Source organism: Cetorhinus maximus, chromosome 4 (genome assembly GCF_964194155.1).
Source record: "Cetorhinus maximus chromosome 4, sCetMax3.hap1.1, whole genome shotgun sequence".
In the NCBI taxonomy this organism is placed as follows: domain Eukaryota; kingdom Metazoa; phylum Chordata; class Chondrichthyes; order Lamniformes; family Cetorhinidae; genus Cetorhinus; species Cetorhinus maximus.
Genome location: NC_135882.1, coordinates 79,810,342 through 79,824,324, shown reverse-complemented (window position 1 = coordinate 79,824,324; position 13,983 = coordinate 79,810,342). Strand labels below are relative to the sequence as shown.

Below are 13,983 nucleotides of genomic sequence, written 5' to 3'. Positions count from 1 at the left end.
ACAAAAAAAAATCCTTTCCTCAACAGCCACCTGAGCTTTCATATCGAGGGTTTTTTCAGAAAATCTTGGAATTCTTGAAAATCTTGGAATTCTTCATAATAATCAGGCAAGAACCAATTTGATTTCGATGTGCAGTGTGTACGAAAGCTCAATTTAACAAACCTTGGAGTAAGTGAGGAGCATTTTCTCTAAAGAAATTTACTTTGACAACTTCTGAACAACTACTAAAACATTCCACTAGATATGTGACTCTGTGCTTTAGTGGGACCTGGAAAACAACAGATGTGCCGCCAGGTGACTTTGAAAACTTGAACCATTTGGAGCACATAACATACCCTATCTGGCCTAGGAACCATTGCATTTGCATGGAACAGACCTTGTTAGATGATGCTCATTATGATTCCTATTCAGCTAGAAAGATAAAACCTTAGTAAAAATGTGGCTGGCAGAAACAGCTACACAGAAAAGTGTCCTTGTTTGCTGCAAGCAGTAACTGAAACACACCCTCTAATTATGAGGCAGTTCAGATACTGAGTTCAATGGATATGTACTAAATCAGTGCCTTTTCAGCTAAACATAATTGTTAACTTTTGGGATAAGTCTTTAAAGGGAAGCCTAAACCCCCATCTCATAATACAAGATAATAACAATCCAGATGACATAACTGAATACCTTGGAAAAGTTAGTCTCTGTGTCTTAAAGACATCTGGAGCAAGGCTCTTTGCTGCTGACAGACAAGGGACCAATGTCTATTCAACAGAAATATGGTGGGACAGGCTCCCAATAGCTGAAGATACAGTTATGATGTAAATTCTGTGGACTGTCCTTGGTTAAAATTCAAAGCAAATCTGATGTTGTCACCACTTCTAGCTGGAGTTCAGTGTCAGAATTAACTTGTTCTGTGCTTATTTCTACAATAGAAGAGCAGGTCTTGGTCAGCATACAAAAATTTCTAATCAGTCACAAAGTGTGTTGATAGAATCCATGATTGATGCCGAACCCAAAAAGTGAAATTGACTTAAAACCAATGCTGGAGAGAACTGAACATAACAACATAACGACATAAGACAGTGATCCTTTCTTTCAGATGCGTAATCCAGTGTAGGACGCTGTTGAGCGAATTTTTTAAATAGTCACTTTGTAATCTCTTCCTGCCCAGAGTTAATTTTCCATCACACTGGCTGCAGCCACAGCATCATCTGCATCAAGAATACATGATTTTTGACATCTTGGTTGGCAGGATCATCTTCCAATAGATTTGTAACCATTAACAGAAACTGAAGAAATTAAATGCTTATTCAGGTTTTTCCATTGTGTGGAATACTACAGGGACCTGTTGCTAACAATGGAATGAAAGAATTGTAAATACAACGTAGAGCAAATCATCTTAACCAAGTGAAGCAGAATACTTTTTAAGGAAGAATTGACCTACATTCTACGATATATGGAAACTGAACTGAGAAACGATATTGTTTACCAACCTTATAGTGCATATCTAAGGAAACAAATAAATAATTTCCTTCCTTTAAACTTTCCTAAGTCACAAAAACTATGTACAAGAGGCTATAAACAAACTTATTTACTTTTAGCTGCTGTGGCCTGGTCAACTTCTGTTTGTTCATTTTCGGCATTACAAATGTCTGTCCCATTTTCTGGCTCTGTATCCTCTTGAATATGCTTGTCCACTTCATTGATGTGTCCTGATTCTATTTCAGGTGCCTGTGCTACTTCAAGAATAGGCTGTTCCTCAAGTCGGTTCAGTTGTGGGGATTCGGGTTCGTACTGGTTCACATTGGACTGTTGGAGATGATGTTGCTGCCGAAGTCTCTCCTTTTCCATTTGTTTTACTTCCTGCAGCTGTATGCAAAAAGAAATATTTTAGGACTGAAAATGGAGCACAGTCTTCCATTTCTAAGGAATGCTGTATTAAGTTTGACAACTTTCTAGCTCAGACACGGCGTTTTGGGAAAGATGGGCACAGATTTTGGAGACATGTTCAAGAACTAAGCGAAAAGGGAGAGGCTGAGAATGCTTTTTTTTTGAAGGGGTGATGATGGTTTAAAGGAGAAAGTGAGAGAGTACCTGAACAGGGGAATCCATTTACAGGGGTAGCTGGACGTTCAGTAGCTTAGCTGGAATAGGATCAAGGGAGCAAGAAATAAGTCTCATGTATGAGTTAAGTTTGGAGAGCACAAGAGGGGAGAGAAAGATAACGGATCGGGAGAGAGGCAGGGAATGCCTTGGGAAAGGCTAGGCTTTGTGAACAAGGGTTATAAGGAAGCAGCAGAGGCTTCCACGCCTGCTATAGCACTTAAAAGGCCCTAGCTGAAGTCACAAATGAGACTGCCCTTGCTGGGTTCCAAAACTCTGATTGTAACCAGAGTTTCTTCAGCAGTGACAGCTGCCTCTACACCATGACATCTGTATTCCTAGAAAGTTCTATCCTCAGCTCTTTATCTTCCTCTTTTACCATCTGTCCTTTGGTGATAACATCCACAAACAAAAGGTCAGCTTCCACATTCTCACAGACAACATCCAATGATACCTCTCCATCACCTCTCTCAACCTCTCCACTGCCTCTGTTTTATTTCAATTGTGGGCTACAGTTGGTTGAAGTCACAAATGCCTATGCTGGCGTGAAGGAAAGGGGGAGACAAATAAGAGACGAGAGGAAAGGAGAGTTTGTGGGTTTGTAAAATTGGAAAAGGTTAAAGATAGAAATGGGTGAGGCCATGAATAAATTTGAACAAGGGAATGAGAATTTTAAATTTGAGATGCTATGGGACTGGCAACCAATATAAATCAGTGACAACAGGGGTGGTGGGTGTCTTGGACATGATATGGAACGTGGGAAAGTGAGTTCACACTACCTGTTTACCTTGCTGTGCTGGATTGTTTGTGGGATTAGCACCCAATAAGATAAAACAACTTTCTGTCAAACATGGATGCATTGCGAAGCAGGCTTAAGGCAGGGATGAGGAGCTGACACAATGTGTCTTAATGGTATGGGAGATGTTGGTTAGGGAACTGTATTTATAGGTTTAAAAAAGTAATTTCAAGAGCTTAAATGGGCCATATAACCATGATAACAGATCATTAGGAGAGACTGAAATGAGCTAAGTGCATCTTCTTGGCTCCATGTTGTTATTCAGATGCCACTTTTACATGTCTTTTGATATGCTGTGACCAAGGGCCAGCGCTCTGTGAAAGCACAACAGAGAAACAAGTGACAGTTGGCCTTGTGGTGGTGGGGGGTGGTTGGGGAAAAAGGATAAAAATGATGCATAAATAAATAAGAACAAAAAAATTGGATTAAAAAAAGGGGTAAAGATGGAGCAGAGTTCAGAGTCTGAAGTTGCTGAACTCAATGTTAAGTCTGGAAGGTTGTTACGTGCCTAATCGGAAGATGAGGTGCTGTTCCTCCAGTTTGTGTTGGGCTTCACTGGAATATTGCAGCAGGCCAACGACAGTCGTGTGGGCATGAGAGCAAGATGGCCTGCTGAAATGGTAAGTGACAAGAAGGTCTTGTCGATCATAAAACCAATTTAAAAATCTTTACTCTCACAAAGCACATCTCTCTCAAGCTTTGATTCAAATTTTTTCAGTGGCTACGTGCACCCAAATTCCAGCATTGCCACCTGCCCAATGTAAACAATGCCATGTGAGATTCACTGGTCTTATCGGAAATTGTAATTGGGGAACTTACAATAACTTTGAGAAATAATCAACAACTTGCATATATAGTGTGTTTAATACAGCAAAATCTCATGGTTGAAAAAGCATTGGTATGTAAAATTTGACACTAAACCACATGAGGAGTTATTTGGGCAGATGACCAAAAGCTTTTTCAAAGGTAGGTTTCAAGAAGCACCTAAAAAGGAGAGAGAGATAGAGTGTCAGAGAGGTTTGGGGAGGCAATTCCAGAGCTTAGGGCCTTGGCAGCTGAAGGCCATCAATGGTGAAGCAATGTATATCAGGGATGTGGAAACAGCCACAACTGGAGCAGCATAGAGATCTTGAATTTGCTACAGAGAAAAGGTGGGGCAGAGCCATGGAAGGATTTGAATACAAGGGCGAGAACTTTCAAATTGAAAAAATTAAATTGCCACAACAGGAGCCATTGTAGGTCAGCGAGCACAGGAGTGATGGATAGATGGGACTTTGTAGTTTTAAGGCAGCAAAGTTTTGGATAAGCTCAAGTTTACAAAGGTGCAAGGTGGGAGGCCAATCAAGAAAACATTCAAATAGTCATGTCCAAAGATAAAAAAGGCATGGATGAAGATTTCAGATGAACCGAGACAGGGGCATATAAAAGCAGTGTTACGGGGTTGGAAGTGGCAAATGTTGATGATAATGCAGATATGGGGTTGGAAGCTCATCTCAAGGTCAAGTTGGATGCCATGGATGCCAACCTTTTGATTCCATCTGAGAGAGCAGCAGGAAGTCAGCGCCTAGGGAATGGAACGAGCAGACGGGATCAAAGGTCTTCCTAATATTTAGCTGGAGAAAATTTCTGCTTATCCAATACTAGAAGTCAAAGAAGCAGCATAACAAATCAGATACACAACAGAGGCCATGGTCATTATCGGAGACAGGTGGTGAGGTAGAGCTGGGTGCCATCAGCATACATGTGAAAGCTGACGATGTTTAAGTATGTAGTTGAGAAAAGGGGGGGGGGGGGGGGGCGCAAGGGTAGCTTCTTGCAGGACTCCAAATGTAATGGTGAAGTGGGAAGAGAAGTGACTGCAGTTGATTCTCTGGGTATGACTGGATAGACAGGAATGGAACCAGACAAGGGCTGTCCCACTCAGTTGGATGACAGTGGGGAGTCATTGGAGGAGGATGATGTGGTCACACTTTGTCAAAGGTTGCAGATAGGTTGAGAAGGATAGTTTACAAAGATCACAGTCACACAGAATACCATTTGTAACTTTGATAATATGTTCATGCATCAAAAAAAACAATTGCTATCATAACTTGGAATTCATCAATCCAGCCATTATATTGTATTGGTATATATGCAAACCTTCTGTTCATCACATTTCAGGTTTCACTAACAATTTTATTCTCCTCAAATTCCACAATTATAGAAATAAATACAAGCGTATAACATACGGTAGCTATAAAAAAAATATAGACAGCTTTTAATATCCAAGTTGTCTGTGACATTCCAGTGAACAATTATTTTGTTGTTCTACAAACCAGTTTTTTTTTAAACACTGAATCAACTCTACCTTCAAGAATTCAATACTCACTGCTTGGTTTTCCATTCGTGCAAATATAACATTCAACATCTGTGTTAGTGTCGCCTTGGCTGTGGTTTGGTTTATTAAGTTTTTGCTGGCCAGATAAATATTGTAGCAGGTTCTAACAGCCTGCAACACAGTTCCTTCATGTATTTCTATATGCTGAGACGTTACTGCAGTTAGTAAGGCCTAAACAGAGAGTGAGGGAACAATAAAATAAACATTATTTCCACCAACGCCCTTTGATAACAGTATTAAAATCACAAAAAGTATTTTAATGATGCAGCCCATACTCGCTTGCAGCAAGACTTGGACAATATTCAGGTTTAGGTTGATAAATGGCAACTAACATTAGCACCACACAACTGCCAGGCAATGACAAGCTCCAACAAAAGAGAATATAATCATCTCTCGACATTTAACCATGTCCAACAAGAGAGAATTGAACCATCTTCTATTGACATTCATGGCATTACCATTGCTGAATCATCCACTATCAACATCCTGAGGGTTACCACTGACCAGAAGCTAAACTGGACGAGCCATATAAATATTGTAGCTGCAAGAACAGGTCAGAGGCTAGGAATTCTGCAGCAACTAACTCACTTTGACTCCCCAAAGGCTGTCCACTATCTACAAGCACAAATCATGCATGTAATGGAATACTTCCCACACGCCTGGATGAGTGCAGCTCCAACAACACTGAAGAAACTCAACACCATCTAGAACAAAGCAGCCCATTGATTAGCACACCATAGGCCACCTTAAACATTCACTCCGTCCATCACGGACATATAGTGGCAACAGTGTACCACCTACAAGATGCACTGCAGCAACTCACCATGGCTCATTCAATAAACATTCCAAACCTGCGACCGCTACCAGTTAGAAGGGCAAGGGCAGCAGATGCATGGGAAGACCACCACTTGTAAGTACCCCTCTAAGTCACACACCATCCTATCTTGCAAAGTTATTGCCATTCCTTCACTGTCACTGGGTCAAAGTCGTGGAACTCTCCCCTAACAGCACTGTGGGTTTATCTACATCACATGGGCCACAGCAGTTCAAGAATGTAGCTCACCACCACCTCCATGAGGGAAATAAATGTTGGCCTTGCCAGTGATGGCCACATTCTTTGAACAAATAATTTAAAAAAACAAGAACATGAAGTGTAAAAAAGGCCAATCAGGCCACCAAGCCCACGACATCCAGACTCTTGACTATTTGATTGTGGGTTTTTTCTCATCAACCCCTGTATAAGGCTTATACTGTAATTTATTTTATTCTTTCATGATCATGGGATAAGAGCATCACTGGCAAGGCCACCATTTACTCTCCATCCTTAATTGCCCTCAAAGTTGTAGTCAGTTGCCTTCTTGAGCAGTCCATCTGGTGTAGGTATACCTACAGTGTTGTTAGGAAGTGGGTTCCAGGTATTTGAACCAGCAACAGTGAAGGAACAGTAAACTAGTTCCAAGTCAAGATTGAGAGAGACTTGGAAGGGAACTTACAGGTGGTGGTGCTCTCATGCACGTGCTGCCCTTATTCTTCCAGGTGATAGAGGTTGTGGGTTTGAAAGGTGCTATCTAAGGAGGCTTGGCGAGTTGTTGCAGTGCATCGCTTAGATCATACACACTGCGGCCTCTGTGCGCCAGTTGTGGAGGGAGTGAATGTTTAAGGTGATGGATGGGTTGATTAAGCAGGCTGCTTTGTTTGGATGGTGTCAAGCTTCTCGAGTGTTGTTACAGCTGCGCTCATCCAGGCAAGTGGAGGTTATTCCATCACACTACTGACTTGTGCCTTATAGATGGTGTTGGGGGGTACAGGTGGTGAATTATTTGACACAGAATTCTCAGTCTTTGACCTGATCTTGTAGCCACAGTATTTACATGGCTGGTCCATTTTCTGGCCAATGATAACCCCAGGATGTTGATATTGGAGTATTTAACGATGGTATTGCTGTTGAATGCCAAGGGGAGATCTTAAATATTCTCATTTTGGGGGTGAGCATTACCTGGAATTTGTGTGGCATGAATGTTACTTGTCATTTATCATTCTAAGCCTGAATGTTGTCCATTCTATGTGGGCCTAAACTGTTTCATTATGTGAGGAGCTGTGAATAGAACTGGACTCTATGTAATCATCAGCGAACATTCCCATTTCTGACCTTAAGATGGAGAGAAGGTCATTGAAGCTGAAGATGGTTGGGCCTAGAACACTACCCTGAGGAACTCCTGGAGCAATGTCCTGGAGCTGAGATGATTGGTCTCCAACAACCATCTTCCTTTGTACCAAGCATGGTTCCAACCAGTAGAAGTTCCCTCCCTGAATACCATTGACTTGAATTTTGCTAGGGCTCCTTGATGCCACACTCAATCAAGTGCTGCCTTGATGTCAAGAGAGTAGGAATTTTTGTTATTTTTCCTTCTAGTGCAACAGCTTTATTGCCAAAAGATAACCCTTTTAAAAAAACATTGTTGCTTCAGAAGCTATCTCCATCTTGCAGAAAAGGAGAAATGGAAATACATAATTCAATGGAAATTGTTCACTAGTTACAAAAGCAATGGTAATAGCAGTGTGAATAATCATGAGCATAAACTGTAAAATTTAAATGTAAAATAAAGTCTAATATGATGGTCTACCATTTTCAAAGACTGGAGTGTGCTATACTATAAGGCCAGCAGTGAGAAGCAATTACCACACAAATTCTGCCATTAGTTTTTTTAGTACACCAACTTGATCTTTGAGCAAGCTATGGGACATTCTGACTCGTCTGTGAGAGTGATGAAATGAAAAATGAGAGCTGAAATAATTTAAGGCATGAAGCTCAGAAAAGAATCAAAAATGTAACAGAGGATCTAAAGAGGAAAACAAAATTTATTTTTTTTGACAAAAAAATAAAACTCAGTTTTCTGAATGTGACTAGGAAGGAACATTTCTAAAAATAATGCACCAAAACTTTGCAATGGCACCAGGGTCATGTCATGCCACAAAAACAAAGTAATGGTCTACTTAGCCAGTAATCGATGTTGAAAATAACCTTATACAAGATGAAACAACCAAAACAGCTCATTTCAAATGCACGGTGGTAAATGTGGGCATGACTTTGAATTAATGAATACTATAGATTAGAACAATTATAATTTACTTAAAGTTATGAAGTAAGTGGACAAGAGGTCATTTTTTGTATAAAGCAGCTGGTTGTTTCTCATTTTCTCTGAAACCAAGACAACTCACAACTGGTTAAAAAGGCCAAATATGGAACACTAGATTATGACGTGTAAATTCTTGCTATATCATTCCCTTGTGCAATATTGCAGTGCGTCCTATTCAATGCAAAAGTCTCTGAAGATTTTTCCTGAAGAATTTTGGTTTCCCAAAGAAATGGTGAAACGATAAGCCATGAGAATTGGTAAGTTATGTCAAAATAATGCACAACAAGAAGTCAAAAGACCAATTACTTTGGTTTTGTTCACTTACAACTCAGCCAATGTCATATCTATGTTGCTACTGCCCCTTTTATTCCATGAGCTAAAACTTTGTTCACAACTTTTATGTGGCACTTTATCAAATGCCTTTTGAAAGTCTATGTACACCATGTCAACAATATAACCCTCATCAACCCTCTGTTACCTCATGAAAAGACTCAAGCAAATTAGCAAACCACGATTTGCCCTTAACAAATTCATGCCGGCTCTCTTTAATTACCCCGCCTATACCCAAGTGACTATTAATTTTGTCCCAAATTATAGTTTCTAAAAGCTTCCCTGCCACCATGCTTAAAGTGATTTGCCTGAAATTGCTGGGTTTATCTTTACACCCTTTTTTGAACACCCCTGGCGCAACCCGAGTCTAAGGAAGATTGGAAAATTATGCCCAGTACATCTGCATTTTTCCACACTCACTTCCTCCAGTAACCTCGGATGCATCTTATCCAGTTCTGGTGTTTTATCAAACTTAAGCCTATCCAATGCCTCCTTCCTATCAATTTTAAACCCATCTAGTGTCTGAACTATCTCCTCTTTCACCGTAACCTGGGCAGCATCTTCTTCTTTGGTAAAGACAGGTACAAAGTATTCATTCAATAGCTCAGCCATGCCCCCTGCCTCCATGCACAAATTCCCTTTTTGGTCCCAAATCAGCCCCATTTCTCGTCATACCACCTTCTTACTATTTATACGCCTATAGATGACTTTTGGATTCTTTTACGTTAGCTGCAGTTTCTTCTCATACTCTCTCCTTGCTTCTCTTAATTGTGTTTTCACTTTCCCTCTGCATCTTCTATACTAGGCTTCATTCTCAACTGTATTATCCAAATAACATTTGTCATAAAAACACTTCTTCTGTTTCGTATTCATCTCTACTGCTTCTGTCATCTAGGAAGCTCTGGATTTGTTTGCCTACATTTCTAGTTCACTGGAATATGCCTTGCCTGTACTTGAACTCTCTCATCTTCAAAGGCAGCCTATTGCTAAGTCACTGTTTTGCCTGCTAATTTTTGATTCCAATTTATCTGGGCCAGATCTATTCTTACCCCACTGAAATTGGCTTTCTCCCAGTTAATAATTCTTACTCTTGATTGCTTCTTGTCCTTTTCCATAGCTAACTTAAACCTTATGATACAATGATCACCTAAATGTTCCCCTACTGACACTTGGTCCACATGGTCCACCTCATTCCTAAGAATCAGGTCCAGCAATGACTCCTTTCTTGTTGGACTTGAAACATACTGCTATAGAAAACTCTCCTGAACACACTCTAGGAACTCTCGCACCTCTGTTCCCTTTACACTACAATATCCCAGTCTAAATTTGGATAATTGAAGTCCCTTTAATTCTTGCACTTCTCTGTAATTTCCTCGCAAATTTGCTCCTCTACACCGTTCCCACTAGTTGGTGGCCTATAGACTACACCGAGCAAAGTCATTGCACATTTTTTGTTCCTTAGGTCTAGTCAAATATATTATGCACTTGACCCCTCTGGGGCATCCTCTCGCTCGCCAGTACTGCAATGTTCTCCGTAATCAATCCTGCCACATCTCCTACTTTTCTATCTTTCCTGAAAACCTTGTATCCAGGAATCCTTATTACCTAGTCTTTCCCTTCTTTGAACCATGTCTCTTATCGCCATAATATCATATTCCCACATGGTTTCCTGCATCAGCAACTCACCAATCTTATCTATCACGCCCCACACATTCATATACATGTACTGTAACCCTAATTTAGACTTCATTACTTTCCCTCTTACACTGAACCCAACTAACATCTATTTCCTAATCTAGTACTATCCGTCTCTCCCAATATTCTCTGTACCTTGGTATCCCTTCTGTAGCATTATCTCCTAGTTCCTATCCCACTGCCAAGTCAGTTTAAAACTGCCCCAATAGCACCAACAATTCACCCCGCAAGGAAATTTGTCCCAGCTCTGTTTAGGTGTGACCCGCCCAGCCTGTACAGGTTCCACCCACCCGCCACCCACCCACCCACCCGCCACCCACCCACCCACCACCCATCCCCCCCCCGCCCCCAGCCCCACCCCCCCTCCTGGAACTGATCCTGACGTCCCAAGAATTGAAAGCCCTCCCTCCTACACATTCTCTCCAGCCAAGCATTAATTTACTCTGTTGCCCTATTTCTACACTCATTTGTGCATGGTAATGGCAGTATTCCATTGATTACTATTTTGAGGTCCTGCTTGCTCATTTCCTACCTAGTGCCCTTTTCTTATTCCTTTTTTGGAGCTCATACTATTTTTCTAGCTGCCTTTTATTGTTCTTCATTATTTCCGTCAGTCCCCTGGATCTCTCTGCTGTTCTTTATGCTCTTTCTTCAAGTTTTATATTGTCTCTCACATCTTTTGTCAACTATGGCTGTTTTATTTGTTAAGAGGAGCTCTTTTCTCTTAGGTGCATATACTGGTCCTGTATTGAGTTGAATTTTTTTGAACACCTCTCACTATCAGTAGTTTTACCCAATAATAGTTTTGACCAGTTTGCTGTCATCTGTCTCTGTCTCATCTTAAGGTTAGCCTTATCAAAATCTAGAACCTATGTAACCATGTTAACTTTCTCCTTTCAAACTTAACATTAAATTAGATTTCAAGTCAAATAGTGAATTATGATCACTGTTTGATAAATATTCTTTTAGTGTTAGATTAACTAAATCTGGTTCATTCCGAAATCTAGTTTGGCCTAGCTTCTGAGATCCTAGAAAACTATCTTGAATGCACTCAAGAAATTCACTGTCTTTCTGACACGTCTGGTGTTCCTAATCTATATGAAAATTTAAGCCTCCCATTGGAACAATTTTGCTTTTTGTTACAAGCCTCAAGATACTTACATGACTCTATACAATATATTTTTCCTCCTTACTTTTCATGGCGGATGTAATTCTGGATAAAGCCGACATTGGCGTTGCACTGACCAGAGAGGTTTTTCCATCAACAAGTTTGCAATGAACAGCAACTAAACACATGGTTATCTGTCATGATATTAGCTTGGCTGACTGAGTGACTCCAGCTGCAATATTTTATGTCAGGATCAAAGTGCCTCATTAATGTCATCTTCAGTGACATGAGAAAATTTATTCCCATTAGCTTAAAATGCTTACTTGGTGGCTTCAACTGCAGACATGTGGAGTGAAGGTTACAATCAGATCAGCCATGATCCTATTGAATGGTGGAGCAGGCTCAAGTGGCCTATTCCTGCTCCTAATTCGTATGTTCTTATTTTTGTTTTCCATTTTTGTTTCTTTCTCTATTCATGTCTCAAAGTTGTTTTTTGCAAATTTTCTTTGTGGTTGTTAGAGCGCAATGAACAAGGTGAAAGTAAAATTCGTGTTTTGCACTTCTCTCTCTCACGTTTTTTCACAGCAGCTAGAAAACCCCAGCACTTAGACCAGGTCAAGTTTTCAACTCAGGCTCCAGACTGTGGACAGGAAGCAAAGTGCATACAAGAATTTGTACCTTTGAAACCAAATATTATGGAAAATGGACCATTTTTCAGAACCATGCAATTTCTTATGAATCAAGTGTATTTCATTGAATGGGGTCTTTGGGAGAAAAATTAGGAATTTGATACCTCAATTTTCTGCTGGATACGTGTTCCTCATTGGTACTTTCTGGTTGAATATGCAGCCATATTCAATAATTTCGATAAGTGGCTTTTTAAGCCAATGATAACTTTTCCCACAAATACTTGCAACCACCGGAAACTACACAGTTATTTGTGATTCCAAGGAATATGTGGCACAAAAGGCACACACTAAACACAAAATGTTAAAATCTATGTCACTTCAGTCCATTTGTCACATTTAAACTACTTGTTTTGGGCAGTGCTAATACTGCTAATAATATGCTGACTAGTCACTTATTCCTCTCACATAACCAAAATCCTCCTTTGCATTCCTACCCTCCAAATCTGTGCAGGCCAATTTCTCATTTATTGACACCACCAATAAAAACATGATAAACTTTCTAATCGTTTAAAATAAGCCTATCGACTTCCTCTTACTTTAAGCCTGCTTTAATTTCCTTAATTAATTTGCACAGTACCGACTCTAGGGGTAATATTGCTACAATCCACCCTAACCTTTGGATACAATGCGATTCTTTGCTTTAAACAAAATTAATCTATGCCAGCTGATGAAAATTGCATTTTATCTTCAGATAATTAGCTTGCAGAAACATGCAAATTTTTTTTATGCATCAAATGCACTTCATTGAATAGTGTCTTTGGGGGAAAAATTAGGAATTTGACACAATTTTCTGCTGGATACGTGTTTCTCATTGGTATTTTCTGGTTGAACATGCAGCCACATTTGATAATTTAGGTAAGTGGCCTTTTAAGCCAACTGCAAATTTTCAGCTGTTAAGAAAGAATCTGAGTGCGAGTTTCTTTTACTCTTAATTTCTCCTCTTTCAGCTTTTATTTCATTAATTTGCAACAAGCCTACTCCTCACCTCAAGAAAGGTGATATCACTGAGCCCACTTTTATTTAATTAACTAATTCACAATATGCACACTCATGAGGATGCCACATCTATTTTCTGATCAACACAAGCACTGCAAAATAGTTGATCACTAACGTTCCATGAGGTGAAATATTAATATGTAACTAATTATGACAATGGTGGCACATTTGGTACACGTTGGTTTATATGGGTACAGTGTTACTGCTGGGGTTCGATATATAAAACAAAAACCACTAACACATTAGAATTATAAATGTTACACAGGTTATTATCCCAATTTTTGTCAGCTCGTCATTAGTTATAGTATCAACTGTCCAGGAATCACAATCATTTGTATGCAGGAGAGACGTATTAAACCAATACAGGGGTTAACTCACATGTAATGTCTGCAGATCCACAAATACATAATTGAAAGTTGGGCATTTAGCATATGTCCATAGCATCACACCTTTCGAAGGCATCAAACTGTGATTTCAGGATGTCCAATCTCCAATAAAAATATCAATTGGCTTAAAATACTCAGCATTGATGAAGTTATGCATGTAAGCTGGCTCAAAAGTCCTACTGCTCGATGCGAAGCTATCAAAAACCAGTCCTAATTAGTGAAGCTTCCAATCAACAATGAGCAAATTTGCTCAATTTTTAAAAAATAAATTATGCAATCTAGAAGCAGCAACTACCATAAACAAGCCAATTAAATTGTTCAAATAATTTTGTCCCCCCATTGTCTTTCATTGTCAACAAAAATGCAACTGTAGTTGCA

General features: G+C 39.8%; 1 protein-coding gene across 5 annotated transcripts in view; it reads right to left on the bottom strand.

Annotated features, from left to right (window-relative positions):
- arfgef1 (ADP-ribosylation factor guanine nucleotide-exchange factor 1 (brefeldin A-inhibited)) overlaps positions 1-13,983 on the bottom strand; it is a 301,506-nt gene that overhangs the window by 185,296 nt on the left and 102,227 nt on the right. For 4 of the 5 annotated variants that reach the window (XM_078540375.1, XM_078540378.1, XM_078540377.1 and 1 more), the window contains 2 exons: positions 5,256-5,435; positions 1,584-1,857 (listed from right to left, as the gene is read on the bottom strand). In XM_078540375.1, coding sequence (XP_078396501.1) covers positions 1,584-1,857; positions 5,256-5,435 — 454 coding nt within the window. Of the gene's footprint in view, positions 1-1,583; positions 1,858-5,255; positions 5,436-7,413; positions 7,517-13,983 lie in introns of those variants that run through there. The other variant, XM_078540379.1, reaches the window with a different exon arrangement.